This window comes from Onychostoma macrolepis, chromosome 08 (genome assembly GCF_012432095.1).
Source record: "Onychostoma macrolepis isolate SWU-2019 chromosome 08, ASM1243209v1, whole genome shotgun sequence".
Classification (NCBI taxonomy): domain Eukaryota; kingdom Metazoa; phylum Chordata; class Actinopteri; order Cypriniformes; family Cyprinidae; genus Onychostoma; species Onychostoma macrolepis.
The window spans coordinates 12,505,210-12,527,058 of NC_081162.1; the positions used below are offsets into that span (position 1 = coordinate 12,505,210).

The 21,849-nt window shown below is 36.0% G+C and overlaps 1 protein-coding gene across 3 annotated transcripts in view; it reads left to right on the plus strand.

The window, feature by feature from the left end:
* dock8 (dedicator of cytokinesis 8) overlaps positions 1-21,849 on the plus strand; it is a 44,485-nt gene that overhangs the window by 8,397 nt on the left and 14,239 nt on the right. For 2 of the 3 annotated variants that reach the window (XM_058785529.1, XM_058785530.1), the window contains exons 3-29: positions 4,756-4,931; positions 5,593-5,664; positions 5,807-5,915; positions 8,825-9,037; positions 9,159-9,244; positions 9,671-9,737; positions 10,711-10,860; positions 11,088-11,168; positions 11,592-11,748; positions 11,839-11,963; positions 12,975-13,065; positions 13,603-13,765; positions 14,674-14,791; positions 15,417-15,487; positions 15,578-15,722; positions 16,465-16,566; positions 16,741-16,836; positions 17,078-17,312; positions 17,492-17,656; positions 17,799-17,971; positions 19,497-19,586; positions 19,673-19,768; positions 19,893-20,042; positions 20,203-20,316; positions 21,121-21,276; positions 21,384-21,520; positions 21,614-21,777. In XM_058785529.1, the coding sequence (XP_058641512.1) occupies positions 4,756-4,931; positions 5,593-5,664; positions 5,807-5,915; positions 8,825-9,037; positions 9,159-9,244; positions 9,671-9,737; positions 10,711-10,860; positions 11,088-11,168; positions 11,592-11,748; positions 11,839-11,963; positions 12,975-13,065; positions 13,603-13,765; positions 14,674-14,791; positions 15,417-15,487; positions 15,578-15,722; positions 16,465-16,566; positions 16,741-16,836; positions 17,078-17,312; positions 17,492-17,656; positions 17,799-17,971; positions 19,497-19,586; positions 19,673-19,768; positions 19,893-20,042; positions 20,203-20,316; positions 21,121-21,276; positions 21,384-21,520; positions 21,614-21,777 (3,502 nt within the window). Of the gene's footprint in view, positions 1-1,546; positions 1,717-4,755; positions 4,932-5,592; positions 5,665-5,806; positions 5,916-8,824; positions 9,038-9,158; positions 9,245-9,670; positions 9,738-10,710; positions 10,861-11,087; positions 11,169-11,591; positions 11,749-11,838; positions 11,964-12,974; positions 13,066-13,602; positions 13,766-14,673; positions 14,792-15,416; positions 15,488-15,577; positions 15,723-16,464; positions 16,567-16,740; positions 16,837-17,077; positions 17,313-17,491; positions 17,657-17,798; positions 17,972-19,496; positions 19,587-19,672; positions 19,769-19,892; positions 20,043-20,202; positions 20,317-21,120; positions 21,277-21,383; positions 21,521-21,613; positions 21,778-21,849 lie in introns of those variants that run through there. The other variant, XM_058785531.1, reaches the window with a different exon arrangement.

Below are 21,849 nucleotides of genomic sequence, written 5' to 3' on the forward strand. Positions count from 1 at the left end.
ATTTCTTTCTGAAATATCGCTCTCTGATTGGTCAATCATGGGATTGAGCAGTCAAAAGATTTTGTATAGTAATTTAATGGATTAATTGATTTAATTATATTCATTTTTATAAATACAATAAATAATATATTTTATAAAAAATGTCATTTTAAAAATATATCTATATAATTTTATATATTAATTATAATTTGCATATAATATTATATATACATATATATGTATATGTGTGTGTGTGTGTGTGTGTGTATATATATATATATATATATATATATATGAAGAGTTAATTTGCAAAACAGATAGCTCTCAAGATAATTCTCAAAAATCATGTTTTTCATTGTGCTTTCCAATTAATCTAAATCAAACTGCAATTGGGTTATTTCGACTAGATTCAAAAATAACTTTAAAAACAGCTAATTAACACAATAAAACACAATAAAAACATGATAACATAATAAAAACATGATTTTTGAAAATTTGTAAAATTGAGTTATCTGTTTTTACAAATAAACTCTTCATATACATATATACTGTACATATATTTGTGTGTGTACACACACACACATATATATATATATATATATATATATATGTGTGTACACACATATTTTACAAAATGTAAATATGATTATGTAATATTTAAATAAAATAAGAAATATTTATATTAAATATTTATTTATTGCATTTATTTAATTTATAAAAACAATATTAAATTATGTTTTTATTTCATTTATATTAATAACATGAGAAAATGTGTGTGTGAGTGTGGCTATGTGCATATATTTAAGCTCTAACCTGTCTGTGCTTCCTCTATGCTGAAAATGGGTCAGAGCCCAGGCTACCAAACCACTGCAGCTGTTGCTTTCCAGCTTACACACACACACACACACACACACACACACACACACACACACACTCACTCACTCACTCACTCATCTGTAATATCCATGGATTTTAGAAGCTGTTGACTTCATAGAAACATAATCTTCCCTATGATGTTTTCTCATTTTTCACATAGACAAATTGCAGTGAAAGGCAAATGTTAATGTTATGATTTTGAAAGATGAAAAACTGCTATTCTCTTCTTATACTTCAGTAATAATGTGTTAAAATGATTGATAAGTAGTCATAATTCTTGCATATTTGGTAAATTCAGTTGTTTACGCATTATAGCGCCCTGATGTGTACACATGTATCTTACAGTACAAGAAACCCTTCTATTTAGCATTCATTGCTTGTTTATTGTATAACAATATTTTTAACCAATAGCATGGCACAATTGTTAATTGTTAGTAAAGTATTTTATTATGCATCTGCATTCTTGTTTATTAGCTATCTCACCGCTAGCTAATTTTAACCCTTTCATGCACCACTGTAAACATACAATAATAGTCTACAATAGTCTACCTCCCACTTTTTTTGACAGTGATCATAAAAACTCCTTCAGTGTTTCTTAAAGTTGAAAGCAGAATATGGACTCATAATTTGATTTTAACTTATCTTTACGTTTTTGACTTCCATATGTGCCCCTGCTATTTCATCATAGCTAGTAAGGGAAGTGGTTGTGATGTCATATCCTGATTTTGGAAGCCACAAAATTTAGACTGCTTCATTCGGCTCAAACCTGTTAAGGAAGAGTTGTGCAGAAACAAGTCGTTTTTATTTCCGGGCAACGCCATCTTGTCAGTCGCCTCGTAGTTTGTTCGTAAGAATTTTTTGGTGAGTATTTTCTTTCATCCTTTTTAGATGTACTTGCTCCGTCTGCTGTATGTTGGTTGCATTAAATTGGTAGATGCAGAAATGAAACTCTAAGCTAAATTTGCACAATGCACACAGCCTGGGTGGGTTATATTAAGCTTGATGTTTTTGAATATAGACCGGGAACTGTTTTGTTGGTTGCTTCCATGTTCCAAAAATCACAATTAGGCCTCAGGATGAGAAATTTATATTTAAACCTTTGTGTTAAATAATACAATTCTATGAAAGTCAGAGTTTTTTTTTTAATTTCCTGTTTTCTCTAAGAAATGCATTGCACTCGAATGCCTTTTTGTTTCCCGTCGCTGCTTTTGAGTGAATGAGGTTAGATGAGCTACAGAAATTACACCTCCACCCGTAGACTGTATCAGTATTCATCAACAATTACCCTCTGCTCTTCCCTTGTCAGCTGCTGCTGATGTACACAAACCACACAGCAAAAAAAGTTAAAACAGTTGCAATATTTAAATACAAAGGCTTTTCACTTTGTTCCCTGTACTACCTCAGGTAGACACCAGAGATGTAAGCAAGCACTTGCTATGCAAAAATCTATGGATGCCTGTTTCCACCGTAGAGTAAATAAATAAAATCTAATAGAATTTATATCTCCCTATTGTAACTTAATTTTTCACAAATGGGACTTTATTTCACACACTTGTGATTTTTATATCTCATTATTGTGACTTTATTTCGGTGTTACAATTTTGTTTCTCCCTATTACAATTTTTATTTCTCACTTTTGCAACTTTATTTCTCGTAATTGTGATTTTTATTTCCCACTATTGTGACTGTTTCTTATAATTGCAAAGTTATATCTTGCTATTGCAACCTCAAATCTCTCACTTGCAACTTTATTTCTCTTTAACGACTTTTTTCTCACTTTTGCAACTCTCGCAATTGTGAATGTATTTCCCACTATTGTAATTGTTTCGCAACTGCAAATTTATTTCATGCTATTGCAACTTTCTATCTCGCAGTTGTGACTTTATTTCTCATTTGCGACTTTCTCAATTTTGCTACTTTATTTGTTGCAGTTGTGATTTTGTTTCACACACTTGTGACTTTATATCTCACTATTGTGACTTTATTTCAGTGTAACAACTTTGTTTCTCCCTATTACAATTTTTATTTCTCACTTTTGCAACTTTTTCTCGTAATTGTGATTTTATTTCCCACTATTGTGACTTTCTTATAATTGCAAAGTTATATCATGCTATTGCAACGTCAAATCTCTCACTTGCAACTTTATTTCTCTTTAACAACTTTTTTCTCACTTTTGCAATTCTCGCAATTGTGAATGTATTTCCCACTATTGTAATTGTTTCGCAATTGCAAATTTATTTCATGCTATTGCAAATCTCGCAGTTGTGACTTTGTTACCATTCTGACTTTATTTCTCATTTGCAACTTTTTATTTCTTGCAATTGTGATTTTATTTCTCACTGTTGTGACTAAATTTATTTAATCCAATTGCAACTATTTCACACTTTTGAAACTTTATATCTCACAATTGTGACCTACTGTACCTCGGGCTCAGGGTCCTCCATATTTTGTGATCATTTCATAGTTTGCAACTTTACAGTATCTCTTGAATCTGACAAAAAGTATAACGCTTATTTTATCTGTTCTCGCAATTACCCTGTTTATTTTTTACTCTGAGGCAGAAATGGGCTTCCATAGAGATCAGATGATATCAGATAACTTAGACAGTACAGTGTCTTTCTTAAGATTCCTTGATGAAATGCTGCAGACACATGATTTTCATTATATAACAAACTTATCTAGATTGATTGTTTATTGATTTCTGTTGTGATGACATTCAACATCTACACCTTTACATGGTTTAGATATGATACTTTGTTTTGAAATTGTTTTATCAGAATTGTTATAGTTATAAGTCCTTGTGTTAAAAGGGCATGTTTCAGATAACTGGTAATATTGTTGTACAACACTTTGCAAGAGATAAGCCTTCACTAATCCTTAACTGTGAAAAAAATGTTTGAGAGACGTTACATAACCAGCTAGGGTTATCATAAAGTTACACTTTATTAAATCCTTTATTTGACATGCTTTGGTCTCTTTCCACAGGCATTAGTTTGATGGTTTAGTTTTTATGCCCAATAGCCTTCTGATTAATCCATCTCTATGAAACATCTCAAGAGATCACAACCTCCCAAAGCACTGCAGCAGTTATGTTGATTATCTTCAGCAGGTCTGGAGCTGTCTGCCTCAAGTCACGACAAAACACGCTCTGTTCCACTCTAACTTTACTAAAAGAGGAATACAACTGTAGGCAATGCATTTTTTTACTGCTATGGTCTGAACATGTCATCAGCTGTAAACTGATTTATTGCTTCCTACCAGCCTCCTTCTTTGTTTCATTGTTTAATGGGGGTCATAGAGCATTCTAGTTCTCTCTGTGTGTGTTTTTATTTTAGGCATTTCATAAGTTGGTATAAAGGGAGATTAAAAACATGTCTTCTTTGATACACAACAAATGTTGAATTGGATTGAATGCTTTAGTGTCGATAAAAAATACAGTAGTGATATATTCACGGTAGACTTCATATTTTATGATGGTTTCTGGCCTCTGTTTACTGCAACTATTGATGCTATGGAGGCTGTTGAATAAGGTATACATTCTCATAATTTACACTGCTTTTGTTTCATATTATTATGACGTCATAGATTATGTCTGAAATGGACCAGGTGATGTCTTGCAGATGCTTTTATGTCTCCTAAAAAACGGTTATTAGGTTCTATGGTTTCACGAAGAACCTTTAACATCCATGAAAAGATTTTTCAAATGATCTTTACACTAAGAAAAACCATGCACTAAAGGTTCTCTGGGAAACACCAAATGGTTCTTCTATGGCATCGTTTGAAACCATTATTTTTAAGGGTGTAACTGGGGAGTTTTCATAATACCTGGTGTCCATACCATCAAAGAGCTGATGTTATGATCACTAGTTTTTTGATCGTATGTCCTGGTCATCTTTATAGCCTCAGTCATATGAAGCAGTTGAGCCGGTGGACCTGGATGAGTTCCTGATGTCACAGCTGCGCAGTGGAGATGCCGAGCTCATGCAGGAGTTGGGGGAGTTTCCAGACGACGACCTGGAGGTGGAGCTGGTGGAGAGGGAATGCAGGACCATCCGCCCCTCTGTCCCTGAGGAAGGGTAAGTGCTGGATGCTCCCTGCTGGGGTCGAGAATTTCAACTACACAAATATCTTTGTGCTGACTTGAGCAGTTGTGTTGTGATTGTAATGCAGTGTAGGTAGGCAATTCATTAGATTGAGTAGAAATTGGCCAATATCTTTAATTTAGCTTTCAATAAAAGGTGGCATTTGTGGATCTCTAAAGAACAGAACCAGTATACTTACAGTATGTTCATTCAACAGAAAGGAGGGTTCACAAGTCAATTTGTTTTGTTTGCATAAATTATTCATTTTCAATCTCAGGTGAGAAATGCAAAACCACTTATAACAGAGATGAAAATTCATTTGCAACCATTTAGATGCAAAAATATAATGGCAATAATAATGGTGTTTATATATTATTGGCATCAATAGTAGTGTCAATTTGTTTAATTGATTTATTTAATTATTTATATTATATATAAAATATATACTGTATATTTATTAAATGAATAAATTTATATATATATATATATATATAATTTATTATTATCATTTTATAAATAAATACATTATTTTATTATTTTGTAATATAATAATTCTAAGCATTATACACATAAAATTAAAATACACTTTGCGATCGGAGTGTGTGTCTGTAAAGCTTTGAGTGTTGTTATAATGTGTGTGTTTGTGTGTCTCCAGAGTGGAGCTGGATCCTCATGTGAGGGACTGTGTTCAGAGTTACACGCAGCCCTGGCTGGTGGTTAGCAGAAAGTAAATTCCCAGACTTCATGCATTTCCTGTCCTTCCTCGGGGCTGAATTTTAAATACTGCAGCTTAAATATTCAAAAAACATAACTCAAAGAAATGACACCAGACACAGATACTATAATGCTGTTGTGTTTCTCATTTACAGATCTCAGGGTTATGGATGGATTGCGTACGCCGAGAGGACGGATGCTAGCAGAGCCTTACAGAGACAGACGTTTGAGTCTGACGTTGACCCTGACAAACAAGAGCAAGTCGTAAGCACAGTTTATAAAACCTTTCCTCTTTTATACAGATGCTATTTTACAACAACAAAGCAGCTAATTGGGATTTTTGTTCACATTGTTATTAGTGTCACTCAAGGACGCCACCCAACCCCACAGACACTTATATTCCTCTTTTTTTTTTTTGTTCGTAATTATTATTATTATATTAAAGCCTCTGAAGTGTGTCACCACCCATTCCATTATGTGTACTCATTCCCTGCCATAGGACACAAACAAAACATATTCATTTCCTCTTAATAAGAAGTAAAGAGTTGAAAAGAATAAGGAAAATAAGCAGAGTCTTTCTCCCAGGTATTTTTCTTTTCTATTTGTTCCCATGACCACCATCTTGGCTCCATCCCACCCCTGTTTGTCAGAGTCCAGGGACATAATGAGGCATGAATATTCATTCTGTCCCGACTACTTCCGTCCCAGTGCAGCTTTGCCAAGATTTAATTATCCAAACCACAAAGATTTGTTTCACTCCATGTATTTTTCATGAGTTTAGATTGAGAGTCTGCAGGAACCCCAAGATCCTCCCTTAGTTTTGGATCCTTTAAAGGGCCTCTGCATTCACTGCAGGGGTTATTAGCAATCCAGAGGAGTACTAAAGGTCCCGCTAGCCAGCTCTGTTCTGTGATGTGTGTCTCTAAGCAAGCAGATTAAGAATACAAATGGTACGGGAAGGTCTATCCCATAGGCTAGACGCAGTGTATCATGGGAACCCTGCATGATGCCCACTATCAGAGCCCGTGCATATGGTTCTTATATTTGGCGATTAACAGAAATCTCTCCTAGGGTTTTGAGAATTCATCCATCTCAAAGGCTTATGGTCTTCCTGGAAAAAAGCATTAGTCTCAGAACTGTACAGAGATCCTCTGCTCTATTTCACATGTAGTTATGTGGCAAAGGAGCGAATGAAGTTAAGCAGGCATTGCCAGTTCAGTCGGTAATCACAAAAGACATAGTAAGATGAAAGTAAAATGAAAAACAAAAGCATATGAAATAAGCTGTTTTCCAATCTTATGTCTTTTGTGAATACTGACTGAGCTGTTAATGCCTCCTTAACTACATTCGCTCCTCTGCCACATGACTACATGTGAATTAGAGCAGCGAATGAAGTTAAGGAGGCTTTGCCAGTTTAGTCAGTTATCACAATAATATGAGATTGGAAAATAGTTCATTTTTGTGCTACTTTTAATGAAAATGAATTTAACCTAAACCATCACTTTTAGCTTGTACTGTATTAGCTTTTACTGTCACGTGTTTAAGTTCCTGTTTGTCCTTATTTGGTTTAGTTCCTGTTCTAATTATAAGTTAAATCACCTTCAGTCTGTTTACCTGAGTTTATTAATCATCCCGTTTGCCTGTCCTTTATAAGCCTTCAGTTCCTAGAGTTTCTTTGTCTCGGATTTATGTTGTTTTCAATGGTCCACGTGTGTTGATGTTTATTAAAAGTATCTCTTTGTTTATTCCTGCCTCGTGCGTCTTCACTACAACCACGACCGCGAGACAGAATCCGAGACCCATACAGAAAGTGTAAGCGACGTTCCCTGTCCCCCGTGTTTATTTTTCATTGTTTGAAAAGTCTTTTGTTCCTCCCCGCGGCGATGGAAATAACCGCTCGCTTTTCCGCCCTTGCCCGCCGAGCTGTCCCGCTCGTGGAGTATGCGTGAGAGTTCTGCGGGCTCGCTGTGAATACGCCGCCAGACGACGCGACGCTTAATTCTCTGTTCTGGCTCGGGGCCAATTACCATCGCCCCATGGACCTCCCATACACCACTGAACTGAGCTGGAGGCAAGGGATCCTCCGGTGTCTGGAGAGTGTCCAGCCCCGATCCAGAACCAGCCCGCCATCTAGCCCGTCAGCTGTTGCCCAGTCAAGCCCGCCGTCCGTGGCTCACTCATGCCCGCCGACTGTGGCACATGTGCCCCTAGGAATACCGGTGGAGTACTATGTTGTTTTCAATGGTCCACGTGTGTTGATGTTTTTCAATCTGTTTTTCCCCCTAAATTAGCCATTAGCTTTTTTTTTTCTTTTTTTTTCACTATTTTATTTGACAGCGGCTATTTGCACTTAAGTGTAAACAGCGATTGATGCTAAGTGCAAATAGCAGTATTTTCTTAGTGATATGATATTTACACTAAGCGCAAATAGCTATAGATTCTATTTATCCTGCCTTATTGGGACAATAAATCCCTCCCTTCACCTACCCTAACCCTAACCAATATTTTAATTTAAACTTTTTGGTTATTTCCTTCATTTTTATTAAAAATAAACGCCTTTCCAATGTGATAAGAGATGTGAAAAGACTGAATTCGGCAAAAGGCGGATTGAACTGGGGTCGCTTGCATCGTAAAGAATGCGTCAAGCGGCAAGAACTTAATCATCTCATCCACTGACAATTAACGACCATCTTTTGTAATGTTGTCACAAATAGCTTCTGCAAACAAAGTGTAAATAGACATTCCGATTGTATTTTTCTTTTCTTTTCTTTTATAGCCTATATATATATATATATACACTTTTATTGTGATAAGTGTGAAGTTTTTATCATTCATTATAAATTTAACATTTTCTCTTTTTCTTTTCTTTTTATAAATATTTATACATTTTATGCATGTAATTATAAACTTTTTAAAATGTGATAAATGTAAACAGTCCTTATTTTTTATTATTAATCATAAATGTAATGATTTTCTTTTCTTTTATATTATTTCATTATATGTTTTATTTATAAACTTTTTAAAAATTGATGAATGTATTTTATTTTATTTTTAATAATTAATAACTAAATTATTTATTTTATAATAAGTCCTCTTTTGGGCTCCTGGGGATCCTAAGAAAAATGTCTTGTGTATGTAATATATAGTGTAATATGGTCTCTCGTATCCCTCAGGAAAAGTCGCCATCCCTGCCCGCACTGTGTGATGATTCAACTCGGACCACCCTCACATGCTCAGACTTCAACTTACGGGCCCTGCAGCCGGACCGTCGTGTGGAGAGCCTCTTGCGCTATAGCAGCCCAGAGGAGCTGGATCGTTTCAACCAGGAGGCCAGAAATAGCAACCGCTATGGCGAGCTCTTCGGCCTCTACCCACCTATTGATGAGGTGCAGCCTTGCCTTACTTTAAATACTGTTAAACAGTGTTCTTTACAGAATATTCTTGAGCTATTTCATTTTTGTGTTAGAAGTTAAATATTGTCTTCAATCTGCCCTTGACTGAGTACAGGAGGATGCAGTAGCAATTCGGCCTATTCCCGACTGTCCCAAGGAGCACTTTGGACAGAGGATACTAGTGCGATGCCAGACCATCAAGTAATAGTTCCTTGCCATTCACTGTTATAGTTTATTTTCTCTGAATGATTGTTCTGATATATTATTTTAAATTACCTGTTACATTTTATACTTTGAGGTTGAAATGGTCTTCATAGCATAGGCATAAAAATTTGGTTTAAAGAACACTGTGCTACGTCCGAACTGATTGCACTATGTAATAATCATTTTCTATTCTTAACTGTTTTAAATTCTTTTTAAATCAATTTTTATATCTTGTTTTTATTATTATTATTTTTTAATTCCTTGTTTTTATTGTTGACTTTTTTTTTTTTAATGACTTTTTCACTTCCATTTATGTAAAGCACTTTGAATTAGCACTGTGTATGAAATGTGCTATATAAATAAACTTGCCTTGCCTTGCCTAGAGTTGTATTTGGTTTTGAAATATTGTTCTTCCTTCTACAGATTTGAAATTGAAATTGAGCCCCTCTTTGCAACCATGGCCCTCTATGACCTGAAGGAGAAGAAGAAGGTCAGTTTCTAATGCTTATCTTAAAAGCTATGAAAAAATCTCAAATATGTGGTATAATTTTGGTATTTTGACCCTTCTGCTTAAACCCATTTGCTTAAGCTGGGGAGACATAATTAATAAATATTCTTCCTGTCACTGTTCTTCCTGTTAGTCCTCCCACATTCCTCAATTTCAGTCTGAACAGAGAGACTAATGAGAGACTTTTTCATTATCCACAGCCACATTGTTTTGTCAAAGGTTAAATCAACATCTATATTTAATTTGTGTGTGTGTGTAGACATCTAAAACAACAATTTAATTACAAAGAAGTAGAAATGGGTCACAAAATTCAGTCCGAACAGTTTAGACCAAGGTCTATAAAACCAGTAAACATGAACCACAGCTTGTCTTTACCACAAATTTAAGAAATCTTGGACTGACAGTCATGGATCTTAAGAAATCAGCGTGTTTTCATGCAAGCTGTGTGTATTTCCATATTAAATGGACAGACAGCAGATATATTTGGGAGGAATATCCTGAAGTATTACATTAATCCTCTTTAGCTTTAGCTTTTACTGAAGAAGGTTAATGCAAGAGACAGACCAGATGATTCATGCTAAATAGGGACTTTATGCAGCATGTTTTTTCCCCCCTGGCTTGGTGAAGAGAGTGTTTTGGATAGGATGAATTACCCATTTGACAATGTTAAGAGAGAAAAACATAAATTGGGATTTCTGATATGCCCAAGTAAGGCTTGAAGATGGGTTTTGCCAGATTGAGTGAGATTCGGTGGTAATTTAGTGGGAAACTGTGCAAATGTTGCTGTTTGTGAGGTGTCTTTCCATTATGATTGGTTCACTCTGCCTAAAATTTGAGGAAGTATTTTTGTTCTTTATGCACCACAATTTCCCTTCTGTTTCTTTAATATGATAAAACCCCTAGCAGGCTGGTTGTTTTATGCTATCCAGGCTAATCACAGTATTTTTTCCTTCAGATTTCAGAGAACTTCCACTTTGACATGAACTCGGATCAGACGAAGGGTTTCCTGCGGGCCCACACTCCCCACACTGACCCCTCCTCTTCGGCCAGATCTGCAATTTTCTCAATCTCCTACCCTTCTCCAGATATCTATCTGGTTGTTAAGGTAGTGTTGATTAATAGTGACTGTATACCTAAAAATGATTCAAATTCTGACACTTCTCTGGTTTGTTGGTTTTAAATGTATATTATAAACAATTGATAAACCCATGTATAGGTCAGGCTGATTAATCTACAGGAATTTGGCCTTTTTTAGAATTTTTAATGGAGATGACGATGAATGTTGAGTAACAATAGTGTTATTAATAGTGTGTTTGTGTTGAACGTGTGTAGATTGAGAAGGTTCTCCAGCAGGGAGAGATCGGGGATTGTGCTGAACCATACATGGTACTGAAGGAGAGTGACACTACTAAGGTAACTGCTGAACACTTCTCTTTTTCTCAAGTTGTTTATGTACACAACATGGCCAAAAGTACGTTGACACCGCCTGCTCATTATCAGATTTTGCCATGGGTTGTGACAATACCCCTGTATACAAAAGTACGGTCCATAAAGAAATCATTCACTGAGTCTGGTGGGGAAGAGCCCTTTCAAAACCCTGCATCTGCCAATGTCTAGAGGAACGCTTTCCCAGAAGAGTAGATTAATTATTTTGAATTCAAACAAGCACATATGAGTTGGTTATGAGTGTCCACATGTGGCCATAAAGTGTGCATAATTCAATCAATTCTTTCTCAAATGAATTTCAATTCTGCATTATTTCTCTAATGAGAAATATTGTAATTAATAAAACCACTTTCTTTCTATGAATCTCCTTCTTTTTTCTTTGTACATCAGAACAGAGACAAGCTGGATAAGCTGAGGAATCAGGCGGAGGGGTTTTGTCAAAGACTGGGCCGCTACAGGATGCCATTCGCCTTTGCAACAGTTAACATCATGAGTGCTATCAACTCCACCCTGGAGCGAGACATAAGTGACACAGACAGTATGAACGGTAAAATACTGAATAGATGAATACCATTGGTCTGTTAATACAATGCATCACTCGCTAAAAAAATTGTGTACAATTTTGATTTTGGCACAGGCAGGAGTAGTTTGGAAAAGAAGGGATTGCCCAGACGTAACTCTGACAGATTCAGCATGATGGAGGACAACTATATCCTATCTGGCTTCAAACCAGCTCTTACCATGTGCACATTCATCAAGCAGGTATTGTTTGCAGAATTCATAGCAAAGAGAATATTCAAGAAAAAATGCTTGATTCATTCAGAGAATTGGGGTCAGTAAGATTTTGTCATGTTTTTTTTAAAGAAGTAAAACCAGTAATATTGTCAAATATCTTAACATTTTAAATGTTTTTAATGTAATATATTTTTTAATTGATTTATTCCTATGATGGCAAAGCTGAATTTTTAGCAGACATGAGTCCAGTCTTCAGTGTCACATGATCATTCAGAAATCTATACTGATTTGATGCTCAAGAAACATTTATTATTTTTTATGTTGAAAACAGTTGTGCTGCTAAATATTATTGTGAAAACATCTTTCTTTGATCAACAGAAAGTTCAAAAGCATATTTATTTGAGATAGAAATCTTTTGTAAAATAGTTTTTACTTTTGATCAATACATCTTTGCTGAATAAAAGTATTAATTTCTTTAAAAAAAAAATCTTACTGACCCTAGACTTTTGAACCGTATTGTACAGTAGGTGGGCAGGGTTTCTAGGTAACAGGTGGTTGAAGGGGAGGAGCTGAAAAATAAGAGGGCTTGATGATGTCATCTAATATGGCAGATATATAGGAAGTCATTTACACGAGCAAGCACAGTGCACACGATGATTTGTTCACAAAAAGACCAGCAACATGTATTAAGAAGCTAAATGAACTCAATGGAATGATTTTTTATTTATTTTTTTACAAGTTATATTTCAGAACAGTTCTTTCCTGTGCAAAAAAATCCAAACTCATTGAATTAGCGCTGTGAAAAATAAGTTGTTGAAATGATTTGAATTTTAGTTGGTCACCTTGAGTACATTATTCCATTCTTCACATTCTCTAGATTAACTGGCGCCTGCGTTCTTCAGCTAGCTCTAATATCACACTGCATTCTTGCAATACTCTTCCTCTAAACTAAAGAATTATTCTGCTGTTCTCCATAAAATCTTCCAGACACATTTGATTTGAAAAAATGAGCTGACCATTTATTGTGTGTGCTGGCAGGAAGGAGAGCGTCTGAGTGACGAGGACCTGTTCAAGTTCCTGGGGGACATCAAGAGGTCGTCCAGTCAGCGACGTGTTAAAATCATACCTGGTGAGGAGATGTTCTAACTGTGCCTTCTTACAGTCCAGTCTGTCCACAGAAAAAACTCTTATGTGTAAGGACACTGTAAAAAATGACTGTGATTTTAACGGTAAAAAACTGTGAAAATGCTACAGTAAAAACCTGTTAAATGGTTAACGGTAAGTTTGATGCTTTTGATGGGCTTTGGTTCATCATGTGACTTTCTCATCACCACCTGCATTTGGTGGTTATCAGTGTATTTCAAAGGTACAAAACAGATTTCAGTACTTTAATAGGTTGGTATATTAACATTATATCAGTTAATGAAATTACGGTATTTAACTGTAAATTTAATTGAAAACCGTAAAACCTAAAATGTTGTTATCATATTTTTTTACGGTAGAATTCTGGCAACCACAGCTTGGTTTTTTACCATAAATTTTACGGAATTTTTCTTACAATGGAGTTAACAGAAGTGATCTTGTGATTTAAAAAAAAAATATTTATAAGGATCAAACTTTGGCATGTAACTCATCTTGCACCATTTATGTATGTGTTGTCTGAAAGGTTTTCTGAGACTGGAAGTGTCTCCAATGCCAGAGACGGTTCCTGGGTGTCTGTCCCCAGAACTGATTCCAGTGAAGCCAGTTTTTGAGAAAAATCCACGGGCGGTTAAAGAAGTACTGGAGTTCCCTTCCAGTGAAGTCTATGTGCCTCACAATATATATCGGTAATCCCTCTCTGTCTCTCTCACACTCACACGTTGGTTTTTATGGTTTACGGGGACTCTCCATAGGCGTAATGGTTTCTATACTGTACAAACGGTGTTTTCTATCATCCTACACTTAAACCGTGTACCCCTTTCAGGCAACTGTGCAGTTTTAGATTTTCCGAAAAAAATCATTCTGAATGATTTATAAGCGTTTTGAATAAAGACTCATAAATCACCTTCATGTTGTCATACCCATGTCATTAAACAAATTTTTGTCCTCATGAACCACACAAACATGCGCACACACACATACACACGCATGATTTGTCAGGCTGAGATCTAGCAGAAAAGGGATGCAGTGATTAATCACTAACCTTAAAAAATTCTTAGTTCTGAGTAAAAAGGTTTGTCAGAATTTGGAGTGCAGAACTGTGGTTGGTATTAGTCACTCATTTACTATGAACACAAATAGATGGAAAAACTACATGCAGGACAATGTTGCCAGGTATCATAAGAAAAACAAGCAATCGGGTCTTACAAATCAAACCTGAAATAAGAAACTTGCTTTACCTAAAAACACCCTGTGATCAGAGGGATAAGAGGGTGTTTATAGATTATGGAAAAAGTAGAATTGCTCAATTTATTTGACTAATTTCTAGTATAAACTTGCATTTAAACAACTGCTATATGGAAGTAAGCCAGGAAAAACAGAAGCAACTTCCCATATTTATGACAGACTTAATGAAACATGGCAACACTGTTGCAACCAGTTTCTTCCTTGTTGTCAGTGTTGAACTGTAAGCAATCTGCGCCATCTAGTGACCAGTTAATGTTTTTACACCCAATTGTGGATTTCAAATGGATAAATTATTTTGTCTGCAAATAACTTTTAGGGTTTATTTTCTTTTATGTTATTCATGTTACAGGAACCTGCTGTTTGTGTATCCTCTGAGGTTGAATCTTACTAACCGTTTGACTTCAGCCAGAAACATTACGGTTAAAATCCAGTTCATGTGTAGTGAGGATACTAGCTGTGCCATGCCTGTGAGTGCAAAACCATATTCATATTTATTTATATATGTCAAAAATGTATTACCATTACATTTATATTCTAATATTCACCACAACATCATCAACAACAATAAAAATAACAATTATAAATATTGTTTTATAACATGATAATATAATAGGAATATAATAGAAATCATGTTAGCTGGATTCCAAAAAATAAGCATAAATTAAAAGCAGAAAAAATATTTTAAATCTTTGTAAACATATACATTTTATATTCAATTTCAATTATTGTCATTCTACCCCTGTGCAATATGTTTACAAAGCTTTAAAGAAACTATGATTTAACAATTTTATGCAAACTATATTATATAACAATAATGTGAAATTATGATTATTATTAATAATATAACAATAGTTACTGTATTGTATGATTTCAAGTTCATTGTGAATAAATGACGTACGAAATGTATAAAATGTACGCTTTAAGTGACACACCATTAAATCACAAATTACATTTGTCTGTATAACAAAATCATAAGGCAGAATTTCATAGTTGTGTGTGTGTAATTACTGTAAAGTAGTTTTAAAAATGTTCTCATTTTATGTATTTTTGCCCTTAAGCAAATATTGACCTCTCTGCACTGTCCAAAAAAAGGTAATCTTTGGAAAATCAAGCGGCCCTGAGCTTCTTCAAGAGGTCTACACTCCAGTCACATATCACAACAGGTAATCATGCTCTCTTACAACGATTTTAGTGATCAATATATCACGCAAAAATGTAAGGGTGGTTTGAGATCTTTTCCATCTCCTCCACAGGTCTCCTGATTTCTATGACGAGATAAAAATCCATCTTCCAGCCCGTTTAACAGAGAAACATCACTTACTGTTCACCTTTTACCACATCAGCTGCCAGCAGAAACAGAACCAGACTGGAAGTTTGGAGACTCTCATTGGATATTCAGTGAGTGACTGTACAGATTGTGTGTGCGTGTGTTTGTATACAGTGCTGTTCAAACATTTGGGATCAGTTTTTTTCTTACTTTTTTTTTTTTTTAAAGAAATTAATACTTTCATGCAGTAAGGATGCCATAAAATGATGGAAAGTGACAGTTAAGACTTTCATAATATTACAAAATATTTCAAATAAATGCTGTTCTTTTGAGTCTCGTATCAAATGTATCAGTGTCCACAAAAATATTAAGCAGCACAACATTGTTTTCAACATTGACGATGTTAAGAAATGTTTCTTGAGCACCAAATCAGCATATTAGAATGATTTCTGAATGTTCATGTGACACTGAAGACTGGAGTAATGATGCTGAAAATTTTGCTTTGCCATTACAGGAATAAATTACTTTTAAAAATATATTAAAATAGAAAACAGTTACTGTATTTATGATCAAATAAATGCATCCTTGGTGAACATAAGAGAGACAAAAAAATCTTACATACACTAGAGAGCGTTTCAGTGATGTCTACACAAATAAGCAGAGACATAACTGTAAGTAATAATAATATTAATAATAATAATAAGTTTATTTTATATAGCGCCTTTCTGCCTCTCTGTGAGGAAGGAAGGAGAGCGAGGAGTCAAAGATTATACCCAGGTTTTTAACGATGGTGGAAGGTGGAACCAAAGTTCCAGCAATGTTAACATTGTCGCAACAGAAATGAGTGTCATGACTTCACTTCCTTCTCTGCAGTGGTTACCCATGCTGAACAATGACAGGCTGCAGACTGGGCAGCAGTGTCTGCCAATCGTTCTGGACAAACTTCCTGTGAACTATTCCCTGCATTCCCCAGAGGTACAGTCAACCATTTCACATCTGCCTTTTTTGGATGCCAATCGTTTCATTTCGGAACCTTGCATTGATGTCTCGTTTGGGCACACATTCAATGATTCTTCTGTGGCTTTGCATATTCATTTGTTTGAAAATAGTGTATGTTCTGTAACTTTGGGTCTTTTTATATGCCTTCAGAAACTGCCAGCTCAGGTACCTCCTGTTAAGTGGTTGGAGAATCATAAGGGACTGTTGAACCTTGAGTTACAAGCTGTGTCCTCAGTCCAAACACAGGTGCGAAACACTCTCAGAACTCACGTCCCAGCTGAAAAGTCCAGCTTGTTGTTTTTTGAATGATGTCAGTTGTTTTATGTTGAACTAGGTTAACTAGCAAGACTGCATGGTTAACCAGTGTCACATGAGAGACCATGCTGGTTGGCCATAAGCTAGAACATATATAGCAGTGAACATATATTTCAGAAGCATTCATTTAACGAAATGGCTGTTGTTCCCAAATCTTTTTATTCAATCACAGGACAGTCACCTGGAGCGTTTCTTTACTCTGTGTCACGCCCTGGAGGGCAAAACCATATTCCCTATCCGAGTGAGAGATGAGAAGATTTCTGAAAACATGTTTGAGCACGAGCTGAAGCTCAGCATCATCTCCCTATCGTCCTCTGGCCTGGAGCCGCTGGTGCTGTTTCTCCATCAGGTCCTTGACAAGCTCTTCCGTCTCATCATGCAGCCCATGGTCATTGCTGGACAGACTGGTGCGTTTCAGATAGGAAGAACTTTAGCCTTTGTATTACACTCACTAGAAAGACAAAAAAACTCATGTTTTTAGCATAGAAGTACATTTGACATACTGATGTTTGCATACTGTGTAGGCGAGTATGCATGTTCAGGATTGTTAGCTGGCTTTACAGAGTTTTAATCTTGTTTTGTGCAGCAAATCTGGCCCAGATTGCATTTGAGTCAGTGGTGTCGGTTGTCAACAGTCTTCACAACAGTCAGGAGCTGGCAAAGGACCATCAGGGCAGGAACTGTCTCCTAGCAACATACCTGTATTTTGTGTTCCGCTTGCCAGACACACAACATGAAATCCACACCACAGGTACAGTAGGCCTGTGACATCATCTTGACTGCCAATGATGTAATTCTTCGCCAATCCAATTTTCGTGTTGAACAGATTTTTTAGTGGCTTTGGGACTTACGCTGTTGTTGTCTGTCACTGAGCTGAGACTTATGTTCACCAGGCACAGGAGGTCTGATGGCTCACCCAGAGAGCCGATACAGCACTCTGACTCGCACCACGGCCACCACGGTCGGCTTCATGCTGCTTCAGTCACGCATGCGTTCCAGCAGCAACCCTGATATACCAGCACCGCAGAGCCCAGAGGACGCAGAGGTCAATAACATTCTAGGAAAGGTACAGATACACAAATGCAACATTATATTTGCGCTGGATGAAATTCATGAGCTGGAATTTAAATTGGCCACAGAATGTTGAAACAACATAGGAAGAGGAATATAGTGAATTACATATCATTTGTTAAATATTTAAGAATTATATATTATATTATATTAATATACTGAAATTGGTATTTCATTTTGTAAGAAAAAATGATGAGGATGTCGAAGATCTTTTTTTGTACTTCAGCTTACAATTATTTTATTTCAGTTTGCAGTTTTTCCATTTAATATTTATTTTATTTCAGCTTATGTCAGGAATTAATGAATACACAAATGCAATATCATACTTTTTCAGGTACAAAAATAACGTTTTATGTTTTGAATTAAAAGATAGTTAACATTTAAACGTCGGCGAAACCCTAATAATTCACAACATTTTTTACAATAGTGCTCTCATTATAACGTTATTAATGTTCTGCATTTCTGTTTTGAGCGGCGTTCGCTGAAGATGACCAGTAGAGTGAAGCATTTGATAGCAGGTTTTTGATCAATGAGATTTAACTCATTTATCTCATATAGAATACGGTTCGTTATTTGTACAACATAATGTTAATATTAGGACTTATCTGCACAAAATGCCCCGAATATATGAATGTGTCTGCACGGCTCTGAATGAACTCCTGTTGTGCAACAACGTGCAGAAACACGACAACTAAACTCAAAAAATTCACAGCGTTTTATTATAATAGTGTTCTCATTATAATGTTATGTATATGACAGTCCCAGTCATAGTTCTTAATATAGATAATCGCCGTAGTACTGCAATGAAGCGTTTTACTGCAGCGTAACTCAACCAAATGCATCCTGTATGAGATAAATAATATGTACACAATGAAATGTTTTGAAATCACTTGTATCCTACCTGATCGAAAAAACCCAGTCTTTCACTCTGCCTGTGTCAGTATAGGACAGTACAGATAAAACTCTTGTTAAAGTTTTAAATCCCTGCTGCCAAAATGCTCCTCTGTCAGTCACGGATTATGGAAAGTGAAGCTTAACTTAAATCTATAGGGGTGGTTGGATTTATTCACGCACGTTAAAATATTTATTTAAAGCTTCTTTCTTTTCAAATTCTTATTTACAGCATTATCACAGTAGGCTGTATATTAACTTATTGGGAGAAAACCGGTAGTTCTATGTGAAATCAGACATTGCGCACCCCCATATAACCAAAATGGTATGATCGTAACACTGCGAATATTCGACTGCGAGACTGGGAGTCGAATCAGGCTCCTCCTATCAAAGCGTTGAATCGTCAACTATTAATTGTAGTCACCTCTAATTGTATTACAGATTTAAAAAAAAAAAAAAAAGATTTTTAATAGTTTTAGTTAACAACACAATTCCTTAAATTAAAATTGAAATACATTTTTTTTTAAAGTATTCTTAGTTCTATTTGGAATGGTGCAGTCTTTTTTACATGCACACATACACTCAGTTTGCATTTTTTTTTATTATTGTTCCCATATGGTTTCCACCAGGGTTTAAATCTTCCTGGCAGTCGCATTTCAACAGCTGGAAACGTCTCCAATACTTCACAAAGCTCAAGCACACGGCCCACAAACAGAAAGGTTGACTTGCCACTTCATTACCGAAGATGTTTGTCATTTCATCAGAGGTTGTGTTTCCTAATAAGCAAATGCATCTGTCTTTGTAGTTATTCCATGAGGAGCTGGCTCTTCAGATGGTGGTCAGCACTGGAGTCTGCAGAGAGAACGTCTACAAATACGCCTGGTTCTTCTTTGAACTTCTTGTAAGATGGTTGTTATTGAATATAAACATGTTGCTGAGCAAACCAACTTGAAATTTTACATATAAGATGTTGTTTATGAGTTGTTGTTTTTTTTATTCTCATTGTCCATACGTACACACTCCAGGTGAAGAGCATGACCCAGCATGTGTCTCAGCTGGATAAGAAGGCAGTCTCTCGTAGGAATCGGTTTTCGGATCGTTTCAAAGATGACATCACCACGATTGTCAACGTGGTGACTGCTGAGATTGGAAACATTTTAGTAAAACAACAAAAGGTGATCGAATCCATCTGAACAGATCATAATCTAATCCAAGAACTGTTTGGTAACTCAGTAAACATGGAGCTCATGAGACAAACAAGAGGTTAGATCTTCTGGAGGAATGTTTTTTTGTCAGTGCTAATGAGAAGATATGTGTGTGTTTATTTGTCTTCAGGAGCTGGAGCAGGCAGAGAAGGTTAACATCAGCCTGGCTTTCTTCCTGTATGACCTGATGTCTCTGATGGACCGAGGCTTTGTGTTTCAGCTGGTGAAGAATTACTGCAACCAGGTACTGCAGCTCTTCTCATCCACTAATGATAATCTTAATCGAAAGAAATCATTCACAACTAATCGGTTCAGAGAACATCACAAGCTTGTCCAGGATGAACCTTTCAGGCATGACTTTTGAAGTAAAGCAGAGTAATATTTTAGTGTGATCCTGCAACACTATTTAATATTTTGTTATTAATATAAAACAAATGTACTAGTATATTCAATTAAAAGAGTTTTTAATTTAAAATTAATAGTCTCTTTTGCTCATCAAGGCTGTATTTATTTGATCAAAAATATAAAAGAAATTCTAATATTGGCTTCCTATTTTAATATACTTTAAAATATTATTTGTTTATGTGATGCAGTGCTGAATTTTCAGCATCATTACTCCAGTTTTCAGTGTCACATGATCCTTCAGAAATCATTCTAATATGCTGATTTATTATTAGTGTTGACACTATTGTGCTGCTTAATATTTTTTGGGAGCTGTGATACTTTTTTACTATCACTTTCTATCCATTTAACACATCCTTGCTGAATAAAAGTATTAATTTCTTTTAAAAAAAGAAAGAAAAAACCTGTATCACCTTGCTTGAGCACCACTTATTAATATTTTTACTATTAATATTTAACTAATTAAGTAGATATATATTCTATTAATTTATTTATTTATAATAAACTGATATATAGTGAACAGGATAAGACTAAAACTTGCACCGCCTGCATGAGTGCCATATTAAGAACATGTGCGTAAACGACTGCACCTTGGCTCAGGCAGACCTAAAAATATGATTAAATCCTCTCTCTCTCTCTGTCTCAGATGGCAGCAAAGAGTGTGAACGTGTCGACTTTGATCAGTATGAGGTTGGAGTTTTTGAGGGTCCTGTGCAGTCATGAGCATTACCTCAACCTGAGCCTGTTCTTCAGCAGCCCTGCTTCTGCTCCCGCCTCCCCGTCACCCTCCACCTCCTCACAGGTCAGTGAAGAAACATCATCTGCTGTGTTGTGTCTGTTATGCCTCATCTAACACTCAGTATTTGGAAACAATGAGTATTCAGATAAAACCTTGGTCTCTGTCACCAGACCTCCAGCTCATGCAGTTTTCTGGACCATAAGATCGCAGCCATGTTTGATCTGTCACAAGACTTTAAGCAGCGGCATTACTTGACCGGACTGCTGCTGACTGAGCTCAGCACTGCATTGGACATGGAGTCAGAGGGGTCAGTCACATTTAATGTGTTCCACTAAAGCGTTTAGTGAATTTTTCAAGAGTGCGTTCACCAAACGTTATTAATTAATGTGTGTATACACAGGGGGAGAGTACAACAAAAGGCCATCAATGCCACATACAGCTTATTGTGCGCTCACGATCTGGACCAGCGCTGCTCGAGGCCAGAGGTCAAGGCTAAGATTGCTGCTCTCTACCTCCCTCTAGTGGGCATCATCATCGACTCCATCAATTACCTTGACTTCACAGGTACTGCCTTACACAAGTCACGTTGTTAATCTCAGTTAGACTTGAGAGTTGCCTTTAGCCGGTGGGCCAAAT